Source organism: Microtus ochrogaster (genome assembly GCF_000317375.1).
Source record: "Microtus ochrogaster isolate Prairie Vole_2 chromosome 14 unlocalized genomic scaffold, MicOch1.0 chr14_random_2, whole genome shotgun sequence".
Taxonomy (NCBI): Eukaryota; Metazoa; Chordata; class Mammalia; order Rodentia; family Cricetidae; genus Microtus; species Microtus ochrogaster.
In genome coordinates, this window is record NW_004949097.1 from 8,584,505 (window position 1) to 8,598,877 (window position 14,373).

At 40.0% G+C, this 14,373-nt stretch overlaps 1 protein-coding gene across 2 annotated transcripts in view; it reads right to left on the bottom strand.

The window, feature by feature from the left end:
* LOC101994812 (solute carrier organic anion transporter family member 1A5) overlaps positions 1-14,373 on the bottom strand; it is a 95,127-nt gene that overhangs the window by 28,300 nt on the left and 52,454 nt on the right. For both annotated transcript variants that reach the window (XM_013352811.2, XM_005364565.2), the window contains exons 6-9: positions 9,998-10,104; positions 6,481-6,627; positions 2,688-2,786; positions 1,425-1,646 (exon numbers count right to left, since the gene is read on the bottom strand). In XM_013352811.2, coding sequence (XP_013208265.1) covers positions 1,425-1,646; positions 2,688-2,786; positions 6,481-6,627; positions 9,998-10,104 — 575 coding nt within the window. The remainder of the gene's footprint in view (positions 1-1,424; positions 1,647-2,687; positions 2,787-6,480; positions 6,628-9,997; positions 10,105-14,373) is intronic.

A 14,373-nucleotide genomic window follows, 5' to 3' on the forward strand; every position in this document is an offset into this window, starting at 1 on the left:
GAGAAACCAAAAAAAAAAAAAAAAGAGAGAGAGAGAGAGAGAGAGAGACAAAATGGCCAAGGACACCAGGAAAGCACAGCCCACAGATTTCAGTTTAAGTAGGGCTCATAGGAGCTCACAGCAATGGAAGCAGCAATCACAGAGCATGCATGGATCTACACTAAATCATCTGCATATATATTATGGCTGTTCACTTGGTCTTTTTGTGTGACTCCTAACAGTAAGAGTGCATGTATCTATGACTCTTTTGTCTGTTCTCATGAATTGTTTCCTCCTAGGTTGTTTCGGGTAGCCTTGATGTGCAGATTTGTGCCTAGTCTCATTGTATCTTGTTATGCCATGTTTAGTGGCTATTCCAGGGAGGCCGATTTTTTTCTGAAGGGAAACATCTTTTGGGAAAAGGGGCACTGGAGGAAGGAAGGAAGGGAAAACTGTGGTCAGAAAATACTGAAGATAAAAACTTAAATTAAAATTGTTATGTTGATCTGGCAGACCACACAGTGGCACAAAAATCAGTACTAGCGCTCTCAGGAGAATCATTAATATGATCACAATTCTGAGAATGTTCAAGGCTCTGAACTGGATGCCAGTGACTGGCTCTTCAACTGTGGTCCATAGAGCTTAAAGTAAATGTGCAGTTGTTTATTGCCCATCATAACATCATAAATGTTATGAGTAACGAAGGAAATAGCAATATCGACAATAAAAGTGCTCCCCACAGTAGTCTGCACCAGAACAGCCCAGAAACCCAAGAATATAATGTAATTAACCTCCTACACTAACCCAGCTCTCTTGAGAATACTACACACACAGCTGGGAAATTAGTGCCAAGGTTCAAGTATGGGCAGTCTTGACCACTCAGCTTCTCACAGAAGCACCACTGCTCTGCACCAGAAGTTAATAACATTCCTGCTTGTTTTACAGCAGTCTGCTCCTTAGGGAACAATTCTCAGGTAATCTATCACACACCTTCAAATACAGAAGATTATGCCACCTCTCAGGATTTCTCCTCCAGCCTTAACTTCAAAGATGCTCACAGCTAAACTGTCATTTTTCTTATCAAACTACACTGTTACCATAGCACAGATATTTCTCTCACATTATGTTTAGGCTGAATTTCTGGTTATTCATGTCTTTTAACTGGAACTAATATTTTGTGTAAAATGAGCTTTTCAAAACAGAAGGGAAAATTGTATTTACTCAATTGAGTGTCCAGATTGATGAATTTTCCATAAAGTCTAATCTAAGATATGCTGTTTACAAATTATGTGAGTTGTTTCCAAGTGATAACTTGGGAAGAAGTTTAAGGCATCTGAGTAGGGACCCTTAGTGACAAACGATCCTAACTCAGCACAGCAGACACATGCTCCACTCCCTGCAGACCCATCTAAACCAAATACAGGGGTTAAGTTTTTCCTGTTTGCCTTTAGTGATTCCACGTTTTTCCTCCTTGGCTTTTTCTTGGTGTTTCTCTTCTTTGTCGCTTTTAGTCACATCTGCATTATCCTCTAATCCTTCCTTTGGGAGTGTTTTGGGAAAAAAGAAAAAGGGGATGCTGGTCAGGATATTCACTCCTGCACAGATCAAAAAGCCGACCCACCAAGCACCGACCCAGCGCGTATCAGTGGGAGTTATGGTCAGGTCATCTGTGGAGAAATACAGATATTTTGTTAGCTTGCATCATTCCTTCCTGGGTAAACTGTAGAAAATTATTAAAAATCATAATCCATCTAAACACAAATTTTATATCATTTGTAAACCCATCACACCTTAGTTATTTCTCTTATTTGGGCCTTGAGCTTGTCATTATCTGCCTCTGCTTCCTAAATGCTTGGATTACAAGAATCTGCTACCCCCTGGATGAATTTAGACCTCTAGAAATAGTGTCTGAGGTTGATCAATTGGGTGAAGTTGCAATTAAGAAGAAAAAGTTCTGAATTGCTGCATGGCATAATAACTAAAACTTTATTTAAAAAAGATAGAAAAATATGTGAAGCATATTTAAGATACCAGCATTAACTTGATATATTTATATCTCAAAACATCACAGTGGGTGAAGAAGTTGGACTAAAGAAACAGTTCAGTGGCTAAGAGTTATTGCTGCTCTTGCAGAGGTCCTGAGTTCTATTCCTACCACCCACATGGAGTCTCACTACTCCTTGTAGCTCTTATTTCAGGAAATGTGAAACCCTCTTCTGCCCTCAGCAGGCACCCACACACAGTGCATACATACATGCAATCATACAATGCACAAAAAGATAATAAAACATCACACTGTATCCAGTTCCTTTATGGTTTGTGAGTGCTTTAAAATATTAGCTAATTTTTATTTAGCAGTGTAGGTGTATATTTTCCAGCAGTAAATGAGTACTTCTGTCTGTCATGTAAAACTTTACAAACTGGTGCTTGTCACATAACAGGAAGATCTGTTCTGTTAACCACAGTGACTGCTTCATTGAGAAAAACCTATGTAAGTAAATCTGAGACCAAATATATGGCTGCAGTGTGGTGGGAGAATGGTGGACTTTTGTTCAGAAGATGATATTTTATCCTTACCACACTTCTCTTAGGTCTGCAAGTAGTGATAATTTCCCTAACTGAAGATCAAAGGAGGCAGTGTGTAGCAATCTGGAACATTCTTTTGCATTCTAGCGAATAGACTGTATAAATAAAATGTATTGTGTTACCTATATTTACAGACCCAGTGTCTACATAAAGTTTTGCACAGAAGGATCCCAACATAAGTCCAATCAAAGGACCGATGATCATTCCTGTTTCTAAAATCCCTGGAAGTAAACAAAGACAGGAAGTTACATGACCACACTTAAATTTGCTTACACAAAAAAAAGCCTTAATATTGAATTGTTTCTAATATTGGATTTCTTTTCCTTCCTTTACACACTTGGATAGCAAATCCAATAGTCTAAGTAAGTGTTCTACATGTGAGCTACATTCTCCCACTACCTCAAATACTTTTATATTAACCATATAAAAATTAATCTTGGTCTATATCTTATACTTACATAGTTGTTAAATGCACATATTTGTGATGCATGTACATGTACTGGTTTCTATAATATTAGGAAAGAAGCTCCCATTGTTTCAATATAGAATGTTTCCCAGAAACTCATGTGTGACAGACTTGTTTCACAAAGGGCACCACTGAATTCTAATGGGACCCTACCAAGGCAGGGCATGGATTTGGGTCTTCAAGTTATCCGGAGTACAACCATCAGCCCTATTCCTGCCAGAATCCAGTGACTGAAGAACTACACTTCAGGATCCCTATCACAGATTTTAAGAGTCCTCTTCAATGGCTTCCTCTTTAGACTGTTGCTCTTCTTTAGGGGGGCGGGGCGGTTCCAGGGAAAAGAGATTGTCGCAGAAGTCTTCTATGTCTCTCATTCTCAAGTCTGCAGCCATCAACACCAATGCAAAAGAAGCTTTCTTACCCTGTATAGTCTGTGGCAGCATAGATTGTGGTGATGTTTTGTTTGTGCTTTAACAAATAAAGCTTGCCTGAAGATCAGAGGAGAATTAGCCACATTAGTTAGCCATAGAAGTCTGGCAGTGGTGGCCCACACCTTTAATCACAGCACTTGGGAGGCAGAAGCAGATGGATCTCTGTGAATTCAAGGCTACTTTGGGTTATACAAGATTGATCCGGTCTATAATAGAAAGAGTCAAGTGGTTGTGGCTCACACCTTTAATCCCAGTGCTTGGGAGTCACATGTCTTTAATCCCAGCACTAGGGACTAGAGACAGAGGGATATGGCTGAGCAGAGAGATGAATATAAAGCATACAAAGCAGGAGGAGATAGGAGCTCAAGGCATTTAGTATGAGAACTTGTAGAAACAGGACACCCCATTTTGTTTGAGGATTTCCTAGACATAGTGCCTGGCTGTTCTGCTTCTCTGATATTTCAGCTTTCACCCCTTAGTATCTGACTCGGGTTTTTTTTTTTATTACTATTAAGACCAATTAGAGTTCACACAACAATGGATCATCAACTTCCATATAGTTTCCGGTGGTAGCACAGATCACAATCATAAACAACTTAGCTCTCAGAAGAAGCATGGAACACAGACACCATCATGGCCCTCAGTAGCGGCACAGGCCACAGACAGCAACATGACCAGAGGTAACATGAGCCAAGGACACCAACATGACTTCAGTAGGTAACCCAGACCATAAACATCAACATGGCTAATAGCAGAAGCACAGACAATGGACATCACATGGCCTTGGGCAGCAACATGGATCACAGACACCATCATGCAGCCTCCTGCAGCAACAGGGCCCATAGATATCCACATGGCCTTTAGTGGTAATACAGGCCACAGGCATCCATAGGGACCCTGGCTACAGGAAAAATATAGAAAACATCGTAGCCCTTGGTGGCAGGAGGGACCATAGACATCAACATGGCCACAGGTGGCAAAATGGACCATAGACATCATCATGACCTCCATGGGCAGCTTGGAACCTGAAGGTCTTTCGGGGAGTCCCAACGCAGAAAAAGAACCATTCTCCATTTTTAACATCCTGTCATCATTCAGAGTGTGGGACATTCCACAGCTGGGCAGCATGTTGGGGATATTACTTAGGAGGATGTGTAGGGCTTCTATGATAATTTCAAGTAGTAATATCAAGAAAATGAACTTGGATATTTGTCAGAACTATTAAGAAGCCTATCTATGCTGAGCAGTTATAAGTTGCTGAACGTGGCTGAGAAGACATGATTAAAGCCATGTTTGGTGAAGCTTAAACTGAAAGACTGTTTATGAGAATACAACAAGAGTAAAACACTACAAAGCCAGGTAGATGGCTGATGTGGGATGTCCTTCAGTATATGTGTTGTTTTTATGAGTAAAGCTTTTCAGATTTGCCAGTGGCTTAGCAGAGCAAAGCCAGGTGAAAAATCCAAGCAGAGATATATAGAGAGAGTAGGCAGAGTCAAGCAAACATCAGCCAGCCATCAAGTAAACAAGACATACAAAAAATGAGGTAATGCCACAGCCATGTGGCTTTCCATAGACTAATAGAAATGGGTTAATTTAAGATGTAAGAGCTAGCTAGAAATATGCCTGAGCCATTAACCAATCAGTATTGTAATTAATCTAGTTTTGTATGACTATTCAGGTCTGGGTGGCCAGGAAACAAAACCACAGTCTCTGTTTACAGAAGGCAAAGGCCCTTGTGCATTAAACCTGGCCCAAAGATTCCAGTTCAGTCCCCAGGCCAACTACTAAAAGCTGTCTTCTGATCACCATAATGTAATGCAAATTGACATGCATACATACGGGGAAAGAGAGAGAGAGAGAGAGAGAGAGAGAGAGAGAGAGAGAGAGAGAGAGAGAGAATATGATAATAGTGGCATTTTAATCAATTGTATTTTAATAAATAAATCTTGCTTGAAGATCTGAGAGGAAAACAGTACACTGGTCAGTTTTACAGATTAGGCAGTGGTAACATACACCGTTAATCCCAGTAGTCCTAGTTGGCCGTAGAAACTGGGCAGTGTATGCCTTTAATTCCAGTGGTCCACACCTTTAATCCCAGCCTTAGAGAGGATTATAAAATGGGAGGAGCTCGCTCTCAGTCTCGGTCTCATTCTGAGATTCCTGGAGGCAGGAACACCAATTTGGACTGAGGTCGAGATGAAAGCCAGTGACTGACTGCTTTGCTTTTGGAGTCTTCAAACTGAAACCCAATTTTAGTCTCTGAGTTTTTATTAATCATGTATCAGAGAGAGAGAGTTACAAATGCAAAACTATATTTTAAAATACTAGAGACACAAAATGGCCAATATTGAAGTCATCATAACTTATAGATGAAATAATGAGAACCTAAGAGCAAAGGAATAGATCAAAAAGATTGCATTTATGGAAGACTTTCCAGGAAATATTGGTGAATCTCTAGTGGTTTAAAGGTAGTGCAGCAGCATCACAGGAGTATCGGGTCCGCAGAATCAGATGGATCTCCAATAGTGAGAAGTAACTTGATGAAGTAGTTTGTCTAGAGCTATCATTTAATTCTCCCATTGAACAATCTTATGAACTCTGCTCACGGTTCTGGAAACCACAAAGCATTCAGATCAATAATTGATCTCTACCCTCTCAGAACGGTGAATTTTCAAACTTACTGTGGCAGTTTAAAAGAAAATGGCTCCCAAAGGGAGTAGCACTATTAGAAAGTGTGGCCTTGTTGGAGTAGGTATGGTCTTGTTAGATGAAGTGTGTCACTGTGGAGGTGAGCTTTGAGGTCTCATATACACTTAAGATGCCCAGCAGGATAGTCTACTTCCCTGCATATCAACATGATATCAACATATATCAGCTCCTTTTCCAGCACCGTGTCTGCCCGCACACCAACATGATGATGATGGACTAAACCTCTGAAAATGTTTTTCTTTTAAAAGAGTTGTCATGTTCTTGGTACCCCATCACAGCAATAGAAATCCTAACTAAGACACTTACCAATGTATAAAGGGGAGTTTTCAGATTTGGCAAAATCTTCAATGTAAGAAATACCCAAGGGCATGATGGGAGTTTCACCAATTCCACGGATAATATTTCCCACTACTACATATATCCACATTAATGATTTAATTTCCTTCACACACTCTGCATGAAAAAAAAGATAAAATTAGGGAATATTTTGACAGTCAAGTGTTATTGACAATTCAAAAATTTCTGTAGGCCTTTCTCAGGTGACAAGCCCAGGTGACCAGTCAGTGACTTGCCTTACTTACTATGCTGTCTGAATCTGTAAGTCACCCCTACTACTTTGGAAGAATACTTAGCAATAGAGTATAAGTGCTATGCTGGAAACATTTCCCACTTGGGTGGAAAGATGACTCTACCTCTTCCCAATTCCGTGTTTAGTAACAACACGTTGGTTGTGGGAATTTACACTAAAGAAATAGGAAAAGAGAAAGAATTGGGACTTTCCTTCACATGAGGGACTCAGTTTTCCACAAATCAATGGACCCAGTAAGTTCATGTGTGTACTGCCTCATTTCTCCACAGCTTTGAGGAAGGAAAACAAAGCATGCATGTGTATATGTCTCTGACAATTGTTGCTGTACTGTCACAACACGGAGAAGACTGATGGAAGTTGAATTACATTGTAGAAACTAAATATTTTAACTGAGTATTAATCATATTTTGAGAGCTTTTTTGATCTTTTGCTATCAATCAAATACTTCAATCAATCGAGTAGCAGATAATCAGTAGAATAACTCAAACTAGGCCAACTGGACTTGAAAAGCAGAAGGAGAAATCTTTGAAGGTTTGCACACACCTTCCAAGTTTGTTCTAAGCTAAATGAACTTCCACTCCCTAGAGAAGCTTGGCATTGTGTTTTCAGAGAAGTGAAGGACAATGTACTCTGAGCTGCACACAGGTCAGGGGCTGACCCATAAATGTCCTAAACACAACAGGGTCATGAGGTCTAACTCTTACTTATGTCTGATTAAAGTAAAATCAGTTTTCATTTCTATGTATTCAGATTCTGATCTTTGATAAGCATGATGATTCTGTCTACAGATCACAAGGAGACTCTCGACACTTTTCTAAGGCAGAAGTGAAAGCATCAGACACTGGAAGACTCAAGTACTTTCCTGGTGCTCTGTACATGAGGAGATTTTTAACTTATCTACCAATATGCAAGGAGCACAAGGGGTGGATTTCCAAAGGTCAGTTCAGGAAGTGAGAACAGGCTAGCATGGAGGTCACTGCTTCATGGTATTTGCTTAGGTTTCTGTGGCTCAGAGCTTTAGAGATGGCTACTCTTTGACTCTCTTATTTTTTTCTACAGACTCTCTGAGAACAGTGACAATCTAAACATTGGAGACTGCTGAAAATTCTGTGGCATGGATCTAGCTTAAAATGGAGAATTTCTGGCCTGAGGTGATCGTGCTGACACAGTCCCAGACTGAATGTTGAGAAGATGTGTTGGGTCCTTTGGCATATGTGACTTTAAAAACAATTTTTAAAGGTTTATGTAAATGTGTGTACAGACGTTTATGATCATATGTGCACCTTCTGTGTGTAGGTATCCAAGAGGGCTAGAAGAGACCACCCAATTCTCCAGAATTGAATTGACAGGGATTGTATAAAACTGATGTTAGTGCTGGGAACCAATCAGGCTCTCTGTAAGAATGGTGTGGTACTCTGAACTGAAATGTCCCCAAAAGGCTGTGGTATGAAACACTTAGTCTCCAGTTGGTGGTGGTATTTGGGGAAGATGGAGGAAAAATGTTACTGAAGATGAGTTTCAAGAGATTAAAGCCTCACCCTCTATCCCAGTTTGCATTCTCTGCCTTGTGCTTATAGTTGAGATGCGAGCTTCTAATTTCTTGCTCCTGCTGTCATTCTCCCTGTCATGATTGATTCTCATCTTACTAAAACAGTGATTCTCAACCTGTGGGTCATGACTCCTTTGAGAATACAATGACCCTTTTATAGAAGTCACCTAAAACCATCTAAAAACACAGATAAACGCTATAATTTAAAACATTTGAAAAATTACAGTTATGAAGTAGCAATAAAAATAATTTATAGCTGGGGTCCATAACAACACGAGGAATAGTACTAAAGAGTCCCAGCATTAGTAGGGGTGAGAACCAGTGCGCTATAACCATAATCATCAATAAATTCTTCCTTGTATAAGTTCCCTTGGTCATGGTGCTCCATCAAAAACAAAGAAAAGCAACAAGGACATACAGTGAGTACTTTTACACAACATCTGACTCTGTCTCTGAGGCATATACAAAGACAGGTCACTATGGCTCTGACATAACCATCAATGGACTAATCTGCTGATGGAGTCATGAGACTGGCCCTATTGCGAAGTAATGAAAGGTAAGAGGTGACCCTAATTAGAGAAAGCTGTTCATTGGGGTGACATGTCCACAAAGACTATACCCCACCATTTCCTGCATTTTGTTTTCTGTTTCCCCCTTACACCAGGAAATGAAGAAGAGCATCAGCCAACACTCATGTCCATAAACATGGGGCAAAGTGATCATGGGCTGAAGCGTAAAACAATGAGTGAAAACAAACCTTTCCTTCTTTGAGATGTCTGATATTTTGATCACAGTGATGGGAAAGTTACTAATACAGTATATGAAGGGCAGAAGCCAGGACCACAGTGCATGAGCCCATAGAAAGTAAGGGAACCACTGCGTGGTTGAAATGTAATGTCTGTGTTAAAGAGGGAAAAGGAGACTGAAAGACAAACTCCCAGTTAACCCAAGAATTCTGAGCTGTGACATAGACACCTGCTTTCCCATGGCTTATCTGACGCACAGCAATGACTGGAGGAAGCTTCTCTCTGGCTACATTTCCTATTTGCATCACTGTGATGGCTTGATTTTGTCAATATTACACAAATCTAGACATACCTGAGAAGAAGGAATCTCAGTTGGAGAACTGCCTTTATCAGACTGGCCTGTGGAAATGTTTATGAGACATTTCCTTCTTTGATAATTGATGAAATATGGCAAACAGTACTGTGGGCAGTACCAGGCGTGGGAAGATTGGCCTAGGCTGTATAAGAGACATATCTGAGCAAGCCAGTATACAAGACTCATTGGGGCTCCCTGCTTTGCTCTCTCTCTTTCTTTCTCTCTCTCTCCAGGTTCCTGCCTTTGCTTCAATCACGGTGGGCTACAGTTTGTAAGGTAGACAAACACCTTTTAGTCCATGTTTTATTACAACAACAGAAAATCAAACTAGACCCATCATAGAGATCAAATCTTGTGTCTAAATACCACTTTAAAAAGCAGAGGAGTCTTAATAAGTATATTCAAACTCAGGAGGCAGAGTGTTCTATGTTATTATAGACAACTCCCTTCCCTGAAGAGAGAAATATGGTTTGTTCACTTGTCTTAGGTGCCTACTAAATCCAGTGTCACATTCAAAGGCCTTCATTAAAATGTGTTCTGTGACCCTGTCCCTGAGCAGAAATCAATAGGAAGCACCAGTCCACCTGCTGGATCATGAGTTGGCATTAAGGTCTGACTTCTGTTTCCTGAACACAAGAAGCTGTTTGAGGACAAGTTGCTTGAAGATGAAATCGTTGTTTCATATTCATATCTGTGTGGACACAGGAAACATTCACCATGAGGACTTGAAGGCAATTATAGTATCTGCAGATCACTGACTCATGCTTCCCTGAAAACACAGCATCCAGAGCCTGCAGAGACATGCTTCCACAGCAGTTATTCTGACCATCGTAAATCCCATTGCAGGGCCAGAGAGACAACTCAGCAGGTAAAGAACTTGATGTACAGCTTGATGACATGAGCTCAGTCTTGGAACTCACATAAAGGTGGAGGGAGAGGAGTGACTCCATGAAGTGATCCTCTGATCTCTATATGTGAACACCCACACCCACCATGTATATGTAAACACATGTACACACACAGAGAGACACATAGATACACAGAGGCAACACGCGTGCATACAAAAATACACATACACACATGCAAACAGAAATAAAGAGAGAAAGGAAGGAAGGAAGGAAGGAAGGAAGGAAGGAAGGAAGGAAGAAAGAAAGAAAGAAAGAAAGAAAGAAAGAAAGAAAGAAAGAAAGAAAGAAAGAAAGAAAGAAAGAAAGAGATCTGTACCACTAGGGTGGACAGGTAACTCTAGGTTTAAACTGTATACCTGAATAAACTGATTATGGTGAGCTGTGCCTGTTATCCTAGCACTTGAGAGGAGACTCGGAAGCTCTAGACTCATCTATTCAGTTAGTTAGTAACCAGCCTGGTTTCTTGTCTCAATAAAAAGGAAAAAAAGAAAAAAGAAAGAAAGAAAAAAGAAAGAAAGAAAGAAGAAAGAAAGAAAGAAAGAAAGAAAGAAAGAAAGAAAGAAAGAAAGAAAGAAAGACTTAAAACAACTAATGTGGGATTCCCCTCCGTATGCTGTGATTACCACTGATTAATTTAAAAAAAAATGCTTTGTGCCTATAGCAGGGCAGAACAGAACTAAGTGGGGAAAACTAAACTAATTGCTGGGAGAAAGAAGATGGAGTCAGGAGACACCATGTAGCCATGCCAGAGACAGACGCCAGACAGAATCTTGTCAGTAAGCCAGAGCCACGTGGCGATACACAGACTAATAGAAATGGGTTGGATTAAGATGTAATAGCTAACCAATAAGAGGCTGGAGCTAATAGGCCAAGCAGCGGTTTAACTGATATAGTTTCTGAGTGATTATTTCTGGTCTGGGCAACCAGGAACAAGCAAGCAGTCTCCTACTACAAGCAACCACCTGAATGAAGAGAAGTAAGTAATCAATATCAGAAAAAGAACTTGACTTATTTATATTTTACTGTGTGAGTGCTCTGCATGTATACCTGCTTGCCAGAAGAGGGCATCAGATCCTATCATAAATGGATGTGAGCCACCCAGTGATTCCTGAGGATTGACCTCTGGAAGAGCAGCCAGTGCTCTTAGCGGTCTCTCCAGCCCCCTCTGTGATTTCTAAATGGCTGTTTCCTAGAAATCAGTGGGGAGAGATAAAGAACAAAAGCAAGAAAGAGAAAGAGACTCGCTAAAGTAAAATTGAGAAGAAAAAAGCTTTAGAGAGACACAAAACAACACAACAACTCAAGACAGCTGCTCTGTGTTCGCTCAGCTGTGGTCTCCCCCTTCTTTTCTGAGAATACAAACAATCATCTTCCAATGTGTTCATTATCTCCAACAGAAGAAAAAGTTTCCATGTCATAATAAGACATGACAGAATCCATCACCTGACAGTGCAGTGTCATGGACCAAAAGTGCTAATAAACTTTGGTTATTTAACTTGCTAAAATCACCAAGGATCAGCTTGTCCTAGAAAAACATGGTGGAGTGCATCAGTAGAGGAGAATGTGTCCATCTAAGGCTCTCCATTGTAGGTTTGCTGGATTTATTTCTAAGTGTTTTTTTTTTTTTAAAAGAGACAACCATAGGGAACCATGGGCTGCTGAATTCTGCATGAATAGAAAACTATACATGCCAAAATGCTAATTTCTATGCTGCATACTATAGCACAGGAATCAGAATCACTTTCCCTTAGAACAACTGCCTGAATGTACCCACAGAGTTGGCCAGTGAAGTGTAGACAAAGCCATATATCTTTCTATTCATGATTCCATGAGGACAGGTCAGTTTCAAAGAATACTCACCTTTGAGAGAAGGTGGAAAACACAGTAATAGTTGAATATTTCTTGACATTGATTTGAATGGAATAAAAGGTAAAGAAATAATTTTTTAATTCCATCTACTAAACTTTAATTCCCTTAAAAAACAACTGAGAAGATAAAATATCCTTTATTTAGTTCATTATCTACTTAAAGGTCAGTTGTTTACTCAAGGTCCATTTATTCCTCAACTGACAATAAAATGGCAGAGAATAGTTTCAAAATAAAAAAGGAAATCTCATTTTCTCAAAGATAAATAAATCTAGATATGGGGATGTTGCTCAGTTGTTACATCGGTGCCTGGAATGCATCAATCCTGGGTTTGATCCTGAGCACAAAATAAAACCAGAAACAGTAGACCGTGCCTATAATCCTAGCACTCAGGAAACAGAGGCAAGAGGAGAAGTTCATGATTATCCTTAAGTGCAAAATGAGTTTGAAGCCACACTTAGAGACATGAGAATCTGTTTCAAAAAGTAAAAATAAAAGGCTTGTAAGATACCAGGTGCAACCTAGGGTACAGATGCTTATTTTACAAACCTGACAACCTAGATTGCATCCCTCAGGGTAGGCAGAGATATCCTAATCCTGAGAGTTGTTTCCTGACCTCACATAAAAGCACACACACTTCCCCACCATAACATATAAAACACAAAATAATGAAAAATAATGAAAACATAAATGAGAAATTAAAAGTGTGCTACTTAAGCTCAATAAAATCTTGAGACTGGGATGTGAATTAAGAATGGCTACTGGAACAGAAGGCAAGGGAAATGTGACCACATGCTTCAGGAAGCAACAGGACATGTTCTGGTCTCCACTGAAAGCTGCATGAAGAGATTCCTAACTCAGGACCCAGCTGGGCACACAAAGAAATATGGCATATCTAGGTCTTCAGACTCGTCCTCAATCTCTCCAAGTGGAAGTACTTACATGTAGGAGAGGATCCGAACTGGAAAACTGAGGACACAAAGGACAAAAGGGGGGAATGTACTATTTTAAAACCCTGTACACCGAAGATGATGCTCCCATTGCTTTCTGACTGGTATCCAACTTTCTACCTCTTTAGTAAGTGTAGAGAATTCCTGCCTGGGATTACAAATTGCATACATTTCTGAGACAGCTCAAATTCAGTGAGTTCAGCTCAAATACCACCTAGTTCTACTCATCACCACCCAGATCAATCACCTGTGGATTCATCCTACTGAAAAACACAAAAGTCTCCCATTAACCAATTCTATACTTGAATACAGAATTTCTAGTTAGCTTTCTGTTGTTGTCCTTTCTTAAATGCGAAAAAATAACCAAGAACCATCTGTGCGGGGCACTCTATTACAGCACTATTACAGTAAGTAAAAGACAAAGAAAAGCTACATGTAAAGAGCCAGAGACATAGGAGGCAGATAAAAAAAAAGTCACAAGGGAAAAGACACTGAATTCCTGAGAAAATAACAAGATGTTCCCTCAAAAGAGATATTCAAGGTAAAGAAGTGTCCTTGACAATAAAAATTTAGAGATATGATAAGACATGTGACAAGCCCATTCAAGAGCTTGGATGACAAAACTAAATCTCTCGGGAAGTTCCCAAGAGATTCAAAGACATGAAATTAGAAAGACAGAAAGATGTGAATGAAATCTAAGATGTTAGTGCTCAAATAGCAGCTGCAGAAGAGAAGGAGGAAGAGGACATCATCAACAAGGAAAGAGTACAAAAACTTTACAAAATGCCCTGACTGAAGGCGCCTGATGAGGCAAAGGGCTTAAACCAATCATCATTAGTGTCAGACTGTGGAGATAAAAGAGAAACCAGTCAGAGTAGTTAGAATACCAATTCTAATTCCAAAAAACACAAACTTTGAGGCAATGTCTCCAAAGGCTGTAGGGATTTTTTTTTTTGTTTACAGAAAGAAATGAGGGAGAGTAAAGAGGAAAGCAGAGGGCAGGATGCTCCTCCTGTGAGTAATTAAGAGCGAAATAGCAACACTTGGAAGGCTGAAGCAGGAGGATCACCAAGAGGTTGAGACCAGCCTGAGCTACACAATAACACTGTACAAGCCCGGGCTTCATAACAAGACCCTATCTCAGAAAGAAGAAGAAGAAGAAGAAGAAGAAGAAGAAGAAGAAGAAGAAGAAGAAGAAGAAGAAGAAGAAGAAGAAGAAGAAGAAGAAGAAGAAGA